The sequence below is a fragment of the Mustela nigripes genome, chromosome 9, assembly GCF_022355385.1.
Source record: "Mustela nigripes isolate SB6536 chromosome 9, MUSNIG.SB6536, whole genome shotgun sequence".
NCBI classification, from domain to species: Eukaryota; Metazoa; Chordata; class Mammalia; order Carnivora; family Mustelidae; genus Mustela; species Mustela nigripes.
The window spans coordinates 31,671,688-31,684,731 of NC_081565.1; the positions used below are offsets into that span (position 1 = coordinate 31,671,688).

Genomic DNA, 13,044 nt, shown 5'->3' on the forward strand with positions numbered 1-13,044 from the left:
TTATTGTCCCTGATTATTACAAATGAAAATTTTCCAAATGAAGACAAAATTTTATTTGATAAATCCAATTTACCAAATAAATTCTTTCAGAACAGTTTTAGCGACTAGTGAGAAATCAATGGAAATCTCTGGTCTGCGCTCACAGAATTAAGAACTGAGAGAGACAAGAGGCAAACATATTATCTACAGTTTCAGAGACAAAGAACAGAATGAACAAACATTTTATCCAAGATATCTGGTTTATGATCCCTATGTCTTCTTCCCTGGGTACCAGCTGCCTCTGAACACAGATCTTCCTGATGGAGTCACAGGCACACGCTTTAATAATCACAAACACACAAAATTACAATCACCAGGACGTACCTGGAAGAAAGTAAACCATGGCCAATTACAGGATCTTGGATTTGAGTGACTACATGGTCAAATAAGGAACTGTTAATCCAACAAAGAAAACAATCTCCCCCAGTGTTTTCTCCATACTTACTCACAAATCTAAAGGCAGAGAGACTACCGGCTCTAGCAGTCAGATATCAGCCATGAGACTTGGTATAAATCAATTAAAAAGTTTATTAGTCATAGAAAAAAACTGATTCCTTAAAGTCAATTCTTGTTAAGTTCCCTGTAAAACAATAAGCTTACAGAATATTTCTCTCTCACAAACAGAAAATCACTATGCTTTTGGTCCAAGATACGTTGGGTTTTTTTCCTTCTTCTTCAGATGACAGACAGATGGATGCAGCCGAATCTATGAACGAGTGTACTTGCCCCAAATGTGCAACATAAATACAGAAGCGATGAACAGAAGACTCATAACCAATACTGGGACAGGGCCACTGGAAGGAAGAAGAGAAGGCACGCTTACTCTGAGTAATAATACATATTATAGCTGTAACGAGGGAATAAAGCAGGGGAAGTACCTAAGACTCATCCAAGAATATCATTTACAACATTTAATACTATTCCTCAAATTATTATTATGGATATTTTGACAGTGCAGGGATGGCACTGTGATTACTTAGGAGGAATCCTTATCTCTCAGTAAAATGTATTAAAATATATACAAATAAAACGATTTGATGTCTTAGAGAACTAGTCTAATTTCAGTATTTCATATCTTTGATATTTTCCATAATAAAAAAATGAGAAAAATTTCCCAAACTCTTTAAGTGCCAATGACCCAATTACCAAACTATTATTTCAAATTAATATTTATAAAGGCAACCTTCACTGTCTAACTAAAATCTACTAGGCATACAAAGACACATACCACATTGTAAATTACAAAGTGTTTTTACTTGATCAACAAACTCATGACCCAGGGAAAACAAGTATTAATCTCATTTTTTTTCAAAGATTTTTTAAATTTATTTGACAGAGAGAGAGAGATAGAGAGATCACAAATAGGCAGAGAAGCAGGCAGAGAGAGAGGAGGAAACAGGCTCCCTGCTGAGCAAGAAGCCTGGAGTGGGGCTTGATCCTGGGACCCTGAGATCATGACCCAAGCCAAAGGCAGCAGCTTAACCCACTGAGCAACCCAGGCAGCCCTTAATCTCATTTTATAACAAGGAAAATTGAGGCGCAGAGATGATCACTTGCCTAACACACAGCCAGAACAGAAAGGAAAGATCTGAACTTCGGTTTTCTGATTTGATATATATTGCTTGTCTCTCTCTCTCTCTTTTTTTTTATTTTAGATTTTATTTATGTATTTGAGCTAGAGCATGCACAATCGGGGAGGGGCAGAAGGAAACAGATTCCCCACTGAGTATGGTGCTTGTCTCTCTCTCTCTCTCCCTCTCTCTCTAAGGTTCCCAACTAGTTCCACGTATGAGTTTATTAAAGGAAGGAGACAGGTTTTACTCAACAGCCCTTCACTAAATCAAATGCTTCTCAAATTGAGAATTAGTACATGGGTTTCTTAAAGGGAGAAGCCCTTGACCTCACATAACCTGTGAATGGGACTCTGATGAAACGTTATGGGGCCCTCCTTTGTGACTCTTCCTGCCAATACTGGTTTTGGAGAATTCAAGACGTCATTTGACCTCCCAGATACAACTGGGGAGTGGACAACAGAAAAGACCCCAGAAATCTTTACAGCGAAGGCAGTGGAGTAACCCAATGGAGCAGTGGAGTAAGAGTCCACTAGTGGCCAAAAGACAATGCACAGAGATCAAAGTCCTTGCTACACTATTCTGTTCTTCCAAAACGTGTACAATTCTGGGAATAAACAAATTTAAAAGTACATGGGAAGTAATCTTCATGGAGTTACACTTAATCACTCCCTTCCTTTGGTGCATGCAACGTTAGAGCAACAGGAGACACAAAGCACAAAGCCGAGAGCACAGCTCCCAGAGAGCTGGAATTCGGGAACCAGCTCTGTCAACCATGAGCAGAGACTGTGGCCCTGTTACTTACCTTCTCTGGCCTCATTTTCCTCAACCGTAAAATGGGAATAATCCCAGTGCTTCTCCCACAGGGTTGCTGAGGTACTAAATAAGTTCATATGAACACAATGCAGGGTTATAGTAAGGTCCCAGGAGATGCTATTATTGGCCTGAAAAAATTTTTTCTCAACTCCTGGGAAGAACCAGGACAAGCTCCAAGATATGGATCTGTGGATACAAATTCCCAACTGTGTCTTTTCATCGAAAAGATCTATCTTACTGATGATCAACTGTGGCTGATGACACTTCAAGGAACAGCTTCTATCCTGGGGGGACTCACACGGTAAGCAGCAGCAGGCCAGCCCGGCTGTTGGAAAGCACAGAGCCGAGAGCTAGCGCAGGCCAGACGCCCCAGAAGAGGTCTGACCGCCTGACTGAGAAGTGTATACAGCGAGTCCCCTGGAGACCCTGAGGGTCGAGGGAATTCACAATTTCTCTCTGAAATACTCACAAAGATTACCTCAAAACAAAGACCAAAGGGTTTTTCACGCCACCAACTCACTAACCCCAACCCCAGGAGCACTTTCCGAAACTCATTCCCATCCAACCACAACAGAACAGTAAAAAAATCACTCAGTAAGACCAGATCTCAGGGAAGCCTTCGTCAACTACCCTGGTGATCCAAGCCACGCTATGAGTTAATGAAACTAATCCAAATAAATCTGACTTTGTCTCCTTCTGCTAGACAGCAGCAGCAGTACGGAAAGAGCATGGGACTGAACAGTCCGAAGACGCAGCTCCCGCCCCTGCGGGCTGTCTTCCACGTACAGGTAACAGCCTCTGTGAACCGAGCGGCTCTGAGAACAGGAGTGCGTCATTATGCCAATGCCTCAGGCACTGGGTTCAAGCAGGAAACAGCTGTAAGCAGGGGTGTTTGGGAGCCTCGTGCAAAGAGACGTGTGGGACCAGCTCGGCCACGTGGTACAAGAAACCATGGACGGAAAGTGAGGCGAGCGAGGCCTAGAGACTCTGGATGCCCATGTCCCGTCACCTAATAGCACTCCCGGACCAAAGAACTTAAGCCAGTGGTTATGTTCACCCTCCAGGGTCACCCACCACCCACCAAAGGCAAAGGGGGGGGCAAAGAACTTTTGGTAACACAGCCTAATACAGACACTCCCTTTAGGCTGTAATAACATCAGCTTGTGCCTCCAGGAGAGCTCTTAAAAATCACCCAGCTCCAATTCAAGTGGTTACTCCTATTTCTCAGTGTGGGACAAGAACAGCAAATGAGGAGCAATTTCATCTCATTAAGCAGTTTCCCCTCCAGTTCTCTCTGTTCTCGTCATTAATTCTGACACAGCTGCACGCAGGTTTTTCCCTTGCTTTCATCCAATCCATGGAGATGTTATTCCAGGTTCTGAACTAAATGACTGATAAGCAGACAAACCAAACTGAGCCCACCTGGCACGAGTGAAGCTGTCGGGTACATCTCATGAGAGCAAACGCCACCAGTGGAAGACACTGCACTCCCCCACACATGTGTGACGCTCAGAAACACAAGGTCTGTTCCCCAACACTTACACCTTGAGCCCAGGTGAGTCTTCTGTGTAGAATCGCCACATGCCCCCAGTGCCTGCTGAGGTCGTGCGCCCCGTGCTCCTTGTTCCACAGCTAGCATTTTTTCTGGAAAAAAGAAATAGTACAAAAAGGTTTTTCTCAGAAGCCCTTACTATAGTATTTAAACATACGCTCCCACTACGTTGTTTAAAAAAACAAAACAAAACAAAACAAAAAAAAAAAAAAAACTTTCTTTGCTAGACCCGCTCCCCAAATTCTTGCTTTTACTTCATTGATCGTGATAACCACCAAGGACCTAGTACCTGCCATATGTTAATGAAGACAAGCATCCCAGAAAGTAGTCACCATTTCCAATGCATAAATGAAGAAAACGGACTCATAAAAGGTTAGGTAAAGTGCCTGGGACCACACAGCCAGCAGGCAGCCAAGCTCAGCAGTGAACCCAGTTCTCACCCCATCCACATGGGCACCTCATTTGAACACTGAATTTCAGATTCTCTTCTCAAGTATTTTCATGAAGTCAAGTAATAAACCCCTGCTTAAAAAGCCCTGAATCCATATAATCCATATAATCGGATTTTAAAATGACTACATTAAAATGTTTTTAAGTGACTGTATATACTACCAAAGAGAAAAAAACAATTAAGCTTTCATTGTCATCCAGGTCCTAAAATAGAGTGTATATTTTATAAAAAATTATTTTATAATCTGTTTTCACTATTTTTATATACTTGATTTTTTTTATATATTTCACTATTTTGAATATATTCACTATTTTGATATACCATAGATCTTGGGTAGAAGTAGGGTGTAAAAAAGTGCAGAAAACACCCCAACCAGAACGTGTCCTCCTCACAGGGGATCCAGGTCTGTGAGATGAGCTGCGTGACACGGGCAGCCCAGGCTCACAGGAATAGCCCAATAGCGCTCGTGCCGTCCACCAGAGAACACAGGGAGAAACTAGAAGTGAAAACCCTATTACACCATCTCTTCTCACTGCTTTTCCAACTCTGGTCATAATCCCCACCTCCCCCTGCCATGGCCTTTACCCCAAAAACTAGTGCAGACTACATAGTGGGCCAGGAACTCATTAGTCCATGTGTATCACTGTTTCTATGAGATAACTGATGGAAAACAGTAAACATAATTGTACAGGGATTTACACAGCAATTCACACTTAGAAGAGCCTTCACACACAAGGCTATATATACATCATTTAAGCTGTGAGGTAGGCACCTGAAATTTTCCTTCTTGGTCGTTAAAAGGAACTTGAGCTAGATGGTAAACCCATGTGGACATGATAAGTCATCAGCTGAGCCAGGACTAGGACCCATGCACTTTCCCCTATTCCCAGAGCCTTCCAACTGCAGTGCCTGTTCTCAAAGTCTCTGGAATTACATGAGCCCCAAAGAAATCAGTCTAGGCTCTGTAAGATCTCTTACCCCTACTGGCACATGGGACATGCAAAGGATTTGATAACCAGGAACTGGAAATACCAAATGTACTCAGAATATCCCCCATTCCTCCACTGGAAAGCCAGGGAGAAGTTAACAAGCCCACTTAATCATTTAAGCTTCTGTTAGGGGTCTATTTTACCCTTTCTTTTTGGCCACAGTGTAACTGCCTCCCTCTTCCTATACCCTATGGTTCTTTCAAAAATCCTAAGATTACAGGGTGGCTTGATTCCTTCATGTATTCATCCTTTATTCTGTCAAGTCTTACAGCTGGATACGGATGATGGGCCACTTCTGCCCAAATCTAATGGAGATAAATATGGAAACATGAATGCTATTATAACCCCATGAACAAAATGCTTTGGCAGCAAAAGAGAAAACTCACAGCTGCTGCTGCTTTCCAAGTCAGGGAAGGCCTCAAGAACCCCTGAGCTTAGTCTAGCAGAATAAACAGAAGTGGGGGGAGGGGTCACCTAGTGAGTTCAGCAGTAATAAGCTCACTGTTGCTCGATCAGCAGAGAGGAGGAGAGGCAGGTGGGCTCAAGCAACACCAAGAACATTGGTATCCACCTTTTTTTTCAAGTTCAGCAACAAGAAAATGAGATAGGAACTAAGAAGATATGTGACAGAATCAGAGGGGAGGGCAGACTGGAGCGGAAATGACCTGGAGAAAAGACTTAGGTAGGAAATGCAAACACCCAGATGAGAGAAGTTGGGCTAAACTGGAAGAATGGACATGAAAAAGGAAATCCATTGGTGAGAAGTTGTTCCTGTGCCATTCGGTCCTGCAAATGACTAAACGACAGGGCACAGGAAAAGCGCACAAGGACCCTGAAGTTTAGGCCTTGGGGAAATGAATGTATAGTAGTAGTGCCGGATGGAAGTAAGAGAGATAAAACTGGGGCCGAAGCTAGAATGAAAAGACACCGAGTTTTGCATGGGACAAGTGACAGTGTGTGATGGGGACCTGCAGATCAAAACGTGACTGCAAAGCTTAGATCGAGACACACGAGTGGAATGACATCAGCTTTCTCAAAGTTGTCTCTGAGACAACAAACTCCAGTTTGTTGGCTTTCCTCTTACAAGGATGCCCCAAGGTGCCCCAAACTGAGTAATTACAAGAAAATACTGACGCTTTCTCAAGACACACAACACCTACGGCCACGTCGCCTGAGGTTCGGTGTGCCCTTGTGACTCTTTTCATCCCGGGGTCTCCTCCTCCGGACCAGCGAGTTCTTGGGCCCCATCTCTCCGAGCCCACAGCCAGAGGGTCGCGGGGGTCCTTACCTCTGCCGGACCGTGGATCCGGCCGCCCGGGCGGCCACTGCTTTGCTGGGAGAGCGCCCCGACGAGCCCACATTAGTGCCACTGGGGGTCGGACCAGGCTACAGAGAGAGACAAGTGGACAAGCTGGTGAGCGCCCCGCCACGCGCCCCCGACCCCCCGGCCCTGACGACCGAGACCAGCACCTGCAGGGGAGGCTGGGGAAAGCAAGAGTGCTACAAGCGGAGGGCCAGGCGGAAGGCCAGTGACAGGGCGAAGAGGAGAAGCGGGATCAAGGAGGGAAGGCTGTAGAGAAGTAAGTAGGGAAGCCGCCGTACCATGCTGGAGACTGAAAGGCGCTGGACGCTGAAACTGACGTCCAAGAAGCGGTCAGGGAACTCCTCAAAGGACCGGCGTCTGGAGGGGCTGGCTCAGGCCCCGCCCCCAGACCCCTCGCAGGGTCCTCGCCGGCTCCAGGGACGCCTGAGTTGTCCCACCATATGCCTGTACAAATTTTGTTACAGGCGACGTGGTCAACCGCTGTGTGGGAAGCACAGACCTTCCGCCTCCTTCCGTGGAATCGCAGCGTCCTTCATAGAGTCTAATCCCTACCAAAGGGCGGATATACCCACGGTCAGACGGGAAATTTCTTCTGGCAGACACAGGGCGCCCGCAGCTTTGCGCTGATGTGGCCCAACTGACGCCAGCGCCGCGAGGCGTGGTCGGCCCGGCAGAGGCCCGCTGGGAGCCGGGAAGGAGCATGCGCGGAAGCTCGGTAGAGCGCAGGGCGGTGGCGGGGCTTCTCGACCATGGCGGAGAGGCTGGGCGAAGACGAGGATCCTGGTCCCAACCCGTCGGTGCTGTTCCTGCACCCGGACCTGGGCGTGGGCGGCGCCGAGCGGCTGGTGCTAGACGCGGCGCTGGCCCTGCAGGCGCGCGGATGTAGCGTCAAGGTCTGGACGGCGCACTACGATCCCAGCCACAGCTTCGCGGACAGTCGCGAGCTGCAGGTGCGCTGCGCCGGGGACTGGCTCCCGCGCAGCCTGGGCTGGGGAGGCCGCGGGGCCGCGGTCTGCGCTTACGTGCGCATGATCTTCCTGGCGCTCTACGTGTTGTTCCTCGGCGATGAAGAGTTCGACGTGGTCGTGTGCGACCAGGTGAGGCGGCCACGAGTACGGCCACGCCCGACCCTCGCCTCGCCTCCTTTTCCCTCTAGGGAGGACGCCCTGTATGGCCTCTCGTGAGCTTTCCCGGCCTGCGGCTCGGAGAGCTCGGAACCGATCTGGAGAGGAGAGAACTGGGCGTGAGACTGGTTCTCGGACTGTAGTGTGGACACATTAAAGTTGCACGTTGGTACAGGACCCCACCCCCAGAAGCTTTCATCCTGGAGTCCTGAGGTTGGGGCCCAGAAATCTGCATTTTCGCTTGGGATCTTCGGGCGATTCCAAAGTAGTTGGGTCTTGGGGCTGCTCTAAGAAACACAAGCATTAGCAGTCAACCCTGAGTCACCTTTACTAATGAGTAACTCGTAGGTCTTCCCCTCTTTGCATTAATTATGTTGACTCTACTTCCAGGCCACATGCATCCATCCCACTGTGTGTAGCTTTTGCAGACAGCCCACCTCGTCCGCAGTGTTGTGTTAAAAACACCAAGTGAAACATGTCATCCCCCGTTAAAGTTTTAACGTGGCTCCCTCTTCGTCTTGGGAGAAGTCAGGTTTTTTTACCTCCATGCATCCTTCCAGAAGTTGCCTTCAGCTACACTAGCAGATATATCTGTTCTCCGATGCATCTTATTTGTAATAGTGAGGACTATGACACACCTGCTGTTTGATGACTTGCCCTTTTTTTCATCAGAAATTCTATTTGGGACATTTTTATGTATCAATATTAGAGCTTCACTTCATGGTTCTCAGTGGTTGCTGGAAAATCTGCTCTTGTTTAAAAGTATCATAATTTATACATTCTCTGTTAAAGGACATCATTGTGGCCAGTTTTATGCAAATAGATCAGTATTGAAATGGACATCCTTGTACCTGTTTTTCTTCTTCTGTCTGCTTGTCCTTGGAATAAATTCCTAGAAATAGTGTCCGAGAGTTTAAATGTCAATAGCGGTTGCCAAATTTGCCTTTCAAAGAAGTTCTGTCATTTTGCTCTGGTGCACAGTGGATGTATAAACTGTTTTAATCTTTGCCAAACTGATAGGTGGAAATGGTTTCACATTTGTATTTGTGTGTTTATCATGCTTGAGTTAGTTTGATCCTCCTTGCTTGTCCAGAAACTGTTCCCTTTTTTAAGAAATGTGGACATTTCTAGACATCCTGCATTTGTAGCCAGTCATTCAGCATGAGGCAGCTGAGACTAGAGAATAGAAAAAAAAAACCTGAACTTGGAAGTGGGAGACCTGGGTTTTGTACCAGATCTGCTACCTTCTAAGAAGCTTCAGATAAATCTGGCAGGATTCTTCAAGTGGTCAGAGAGGTAACCTAGAGATTAAGTAACCTGTAAAGATTACCCAACAAGAACATCTCTAGTAATGCCAGCATGTCGTTCATGCTTAGTAACAGTTATGGTTAACATTTACTGAGCGCATGCTGTGTGCTAAATTCTGGAGCATTTTACACATGCCGGTACATTTAGCAATCACAAGACAATCCAGGGGTTTTTTGAACTACAGTTGTCACCATGTTACAGAATAGAAAACAGACAGAGAAGGAGGTAAGATTACTTGTTCATGGTCACACAGCCAGCAGTCTTCATTCCAGAGCCTGCACTCCACTTTTTTAGGAGGAGACACTTGCTAGAGCCGCCCTGTCCAGTAGCATAGCCTCTAGACTCCGTGGCTATTAAGCACTTGAAATGTGGCTAGTCTGAGCTAAGATGAGGTATAAGTGTAAATTACACATCTGGTTTTAAAGATTTATGTGGCAAAATTGAACGTAAAGTGTCCTGTTAACTTTTTTGATAATGATACATTTTGAAATGATAATATTTTAGATAAAATTTTTTTTAATTTCATCCTTTAAAAATATTGTCATACAGTTACTAGATTTTTATTTCCATTGAGCCATGCTGTCCTAGAGAAAACCATTGGACTTACAGCTTTAAATATTTAGCACACAGCCAGCAGATGGGTCCAAGCCTTCCATACACCAGGCGTTGTATTGGGTGAGAGTCCAGGAGGTCACAAAGCAGAATCAGGCATTGCCCGTGATGAGCCCACAGACCAACAGGCAGGGTGGGTGGACATGCTTTTGACTTGGTTGAAGCTCAGCTGACTAGTCCATATCTGCTGTTGATTTTTGCTTCGGCTAGGTGTCTGCCTGCATCCCGGTGCTCAAGCTGGCCAGACGGCGCAAGAAAATCCTGTTTTATTGTCACTTCCCAGATCTGCTTCTCACCAGGAGAGATTCTTTTCTGAAACGCTTGTACAGGGCGCCGATTGACTGGGTAGAGGAATACACCACGGGCATGGCGGACTGCATCTTGGTCAATAGCCGGTTTACAGCTGCCGTTTTTAAGGAAACATTCAAGTCCCTGTCTCACATAGACCCCCATGTCCTCTACCCATCTCTGAATGTCACCAGCTTTGACTCCGCTGTTCCTGAGAAGCTCGATGGCCTTGTCCCCAAGGGGAAGAAATACCTGTTCCTCTCCATCAACAGATATGAAAGGAAGAAAAATCTGACTTTGGCACTGGAAGCCCTAGAAGAACTGCGTGGAAGGTTGACATCCCAGGATTGGGACAAGGTTCATCTAATCATGGCCGGCGGTTATGACGAAAGAGTCCTGGAGAATGTGGAACACTATCAGGAATTGAAGGAAATGGTCCAACAGTCCAACCTTGGACAGTGTGTGACCTTCCTGCGGTCTTTCTCAGACACACAGAAAATCGCACTTCTCCATGGCTGTACCTGTGTGCTTTACACACCGAGCAATGAACACTTCGGCATCGTCCCTTTGGAGGCCATGTACATGCAGTGCCCAGTCATTGCTGTGAATTCGGGTGGGCCCCTGGAGTCCGTCGTCCACGGCGTCACAGGGTTTCTATGTGAACCTGACCCTGTGCGCTTCTCAGAAGCGATGGAAAAGTTCATCCATGAACCTTCCTTAAAAGCCACAATGGGACTGGCTGGGAGAGCCAGGGTGAAGGAAAAGTTCTCCTCTGCAGCTTTTACAGAACAGCTCTACCAGTATGTCACCAAACTGCTGGTATAATCCAACTTTTATAAAGGCCTTTATGCTATATTCGTTAGTATCATTTTTTACAGATTGTAGACTCACTTTTGAAACTGAAAAAGAAACCTAAAATCTATTGCAGAAGAGATTAAAAGAAAAATGCACTTGAATCTTGAATCTGAACCACTTCCCCATGCACCGCTCCTTTTCATCTACTTTTGAAGAAAAATGGAATATCTTTTATGCTGTAACTATTCCATGTCTTACCAGTGTTAAGATATAAAAATGGTACAATTCCACATTCATCAAAAGATTTCAATTATAATTCTCTAGATTATTGTTGCTTTGCCTGTAAGTTTTGAGTTATAGTGTGCCTTGGTACACTATAGTTTAACTGTATCATCATTAAAGTTGATTAATTTAGGTTCATAGCATAATGAGAACAGGATCGCTGTAGTTCCCAAAATCAGTGCATTCACTGTCCTGTGTTAGTAAATTTTTGCTAGTCATACCTTCTCCGGGACCCATAGCAAGGATGTTCTGTACTTTTTTACAAAGATGATTTATTATATTTTTGCACACTGAGATGTGACAGTAAAATATGTTTGTCATAGGAAAAGAAAGCATACTAGATTTTGGCCTCTGTGATCTGGGATCGTTAAGAGTGTGGACAGCCAAGCCTGAAGTCTGAAGCTAGAGTAAACAAGATGTTAAAGTAAGAGGATGTCCTCACTCATGGGTGTGCGTCTGATGTAAGTTTGGTTTCTTCATGTCATCTGAGTCATCGGCTTTGTTAGTGTTGGTGTTTGGTTAGGGAAGCTCCTACTAAGCGTAAGACAGAATTGCTTTGTGTCCGAGTCCTGTGCCAGATGTCATGGCTATGGCGCTTCCCTTGACCCCCACCTCCTTCCTCCTCCCTCCTGCCAGCCTCAACGTGGTTTTCCTCTGCCATGGACCCTAGCCCTTTTGTGGCCCGGACCAGTCTTAGAGTTTCTTACTTACCTGTTGGCCTAAGTACGAATAAACGTAAAGCACTTTTCAACATATCTTCACAGCTAAATTTTTTTTTAACTGTTTTTTTTTTAATTCCAGCCCAACATGGGGCTTGAACTCATGACCCCAAGGTCAAGAGTCTCATGTTCTACCAGCTGACCCAGTCAAGTACCCTAAAAGCTAAATTCATCTTTAGAAGAGCAACGATCACTAGCCAAAGGCTCCACATTGATCAATTCTGAGAGTATAGACGTGAGAGCCTAACAGCCTGTGTGACCTTGGATGAATTACGTCATTTCTCTGCCTCAGCTTTTTCATCTGCTGTAATATTCTACATTCGTCATAGAGCAGTTACGGCAGATTACCATAATGTATGTGAAGTACTTAAAACAGTACTTGGCACATAGTATGGGCTATATAAATGTTAGCTATTTTGTTACTTTGGTATATTGAAAAGCTGTAGAAATTCCACAGGGGTTCATGCTGCACTACTATATTGTTCTTTGGGTTGTTTTTTTGGTTTTTTTGTGTTTTTTTTTTTTTTTACGGAATAAAATTTCAGGTTGTAATTTATCACATTTGTCTGTATCAAAGAAGTATTTAATTAAATGAAATGACTGTACCAAAAAGATTTCTAAAACAAGAGTTAAATAAAGTGTTTTATGGAATGAAAAGTTGAGTTTGCTTTCCTTTGTCATCGTGAAAGCTTCCAGAGTCCAATCGAGTAGCTCATCCCCACGTGGAGGGTTTTGTATTTTGTGGCTTGGGTGCATGTGTTCCCCCAGGTTGCTGCAGCCTTTGCAAAAAGGCCTGGTGGTTCTGACCCCCCAGGTTTAAGACAGACTCCAGTCCATAAGTGGGGCCTGCCCATTCAGAGCCCTAAATCTTTTGCCTATTTGACCATTTTTAGGCAGATCCTTCCAAAATGGACACCAGGGCCTCATGGGCCTTCAGTCTAACCACCCTTCATTGTCTCAAGTCCCAGCAGGTGACATAAGACCACAGATCTGGGGGGCAGGGTAGGGTGGGGAGTGGATGCAGAAGTCTGGATGCCGGGAGCTTCCAGCCTCTGGTGGATAGGTTCCTGGTTCCCAGACCCGGGATGCAACTTTGTCCACAGGAGGCGTCCCCAGCTTCCAAAACTAAACTGAAGCTGGGGAGGGCAGAAGCCTGGCACACTGAAGTAAATTG

The 13,044-nt window shown here is 45.4% G+C and overlaps 2 protein-coding genes across 2 annotated transcripts; one reads left to right on the forward strand and one right to left on the reverse strand.

Annotated features, from left to right (window-relative positions):
* Window positions 1-547: 547 nt before the first annotated feature.
* On the reverse strand, window positions 548-7,126 carry SEC61B (SEC61 translocon subunit beta). The gene is made up of 4 exons (XM_059411202.1): window positions 7,021-7,126; window positions 6,707-6,804; window positions 3,969-4,070; window positions 548-833 (listed from the first exon to the last, which is right to left on the reverse strand). Exons 1-4 carry the CDS (start codon window positions 7,021-7,023, stop codon window positions 746-748), a joined length of 291 nt encoding a protein of 96 aa, XP_059267185.1. The 5' UTR covers window positions 7,024-7,126; the 3' UTR covers window positions 548-745.
* Window positions 7,127-7,233: 107 nt separating this feature from the next.
* Window positions 7,234-12,527, forward strand: ALG2 (ALG2 alpha-1,3/1,6-mannosyltransferase). The gene is made up of 2 exons (XM_059411201.1): window positions 7,234-7,839; window positions 9,997-12,527. Exons 1-2 carry the CDS (start codon window positions 7,492-7,494, stop codon window positions 10,897-10,899), a joined length of 1,251 nt encoding a protein of 416 aa, XP_059267184.1. The 5' UTR covers window positions 7,234-7,491; the 3' UTR covers window positions 10,900-12,527.
* Window positions 12,528-13,044: the final 517 nt, after the last annotated feature.

Bases quoted from the DNA above. Each gene is read 5' to 3' on its own strand.
- SEC61B (XM_059411202.1), bottom strand. The intron at 4,071-6,706 runs GTAAGGACCCCC...TCTTTTTTCCAG, and splicing joins GGATCCACGGTCCGGCAGAG to AAAAAATGCTAGCTGTGGAA. The intron at 834-3,968 runs GTAAGTGTTGGG...TCTTCCTTCCAG, and splicing joins GACTCACCTGGGCTCAAGGT to TGGCCCTGTCCCAGTATTGG.
- ALG2 (XM_059411201.1), top strand. From the start codon at position 7,492: ATGGCGGAGAGGCTGGGCGAAGACGAGGATCCTGGTCCCAACCCGTCG. The intron at 7,840-9,996 runs GTGAGGCGGCCA...TGCTTCGGCTAG, and splicing joins ACGTGGTCGTGTGCGACCAG to GTGTCTGCCTGCATCCCGGT.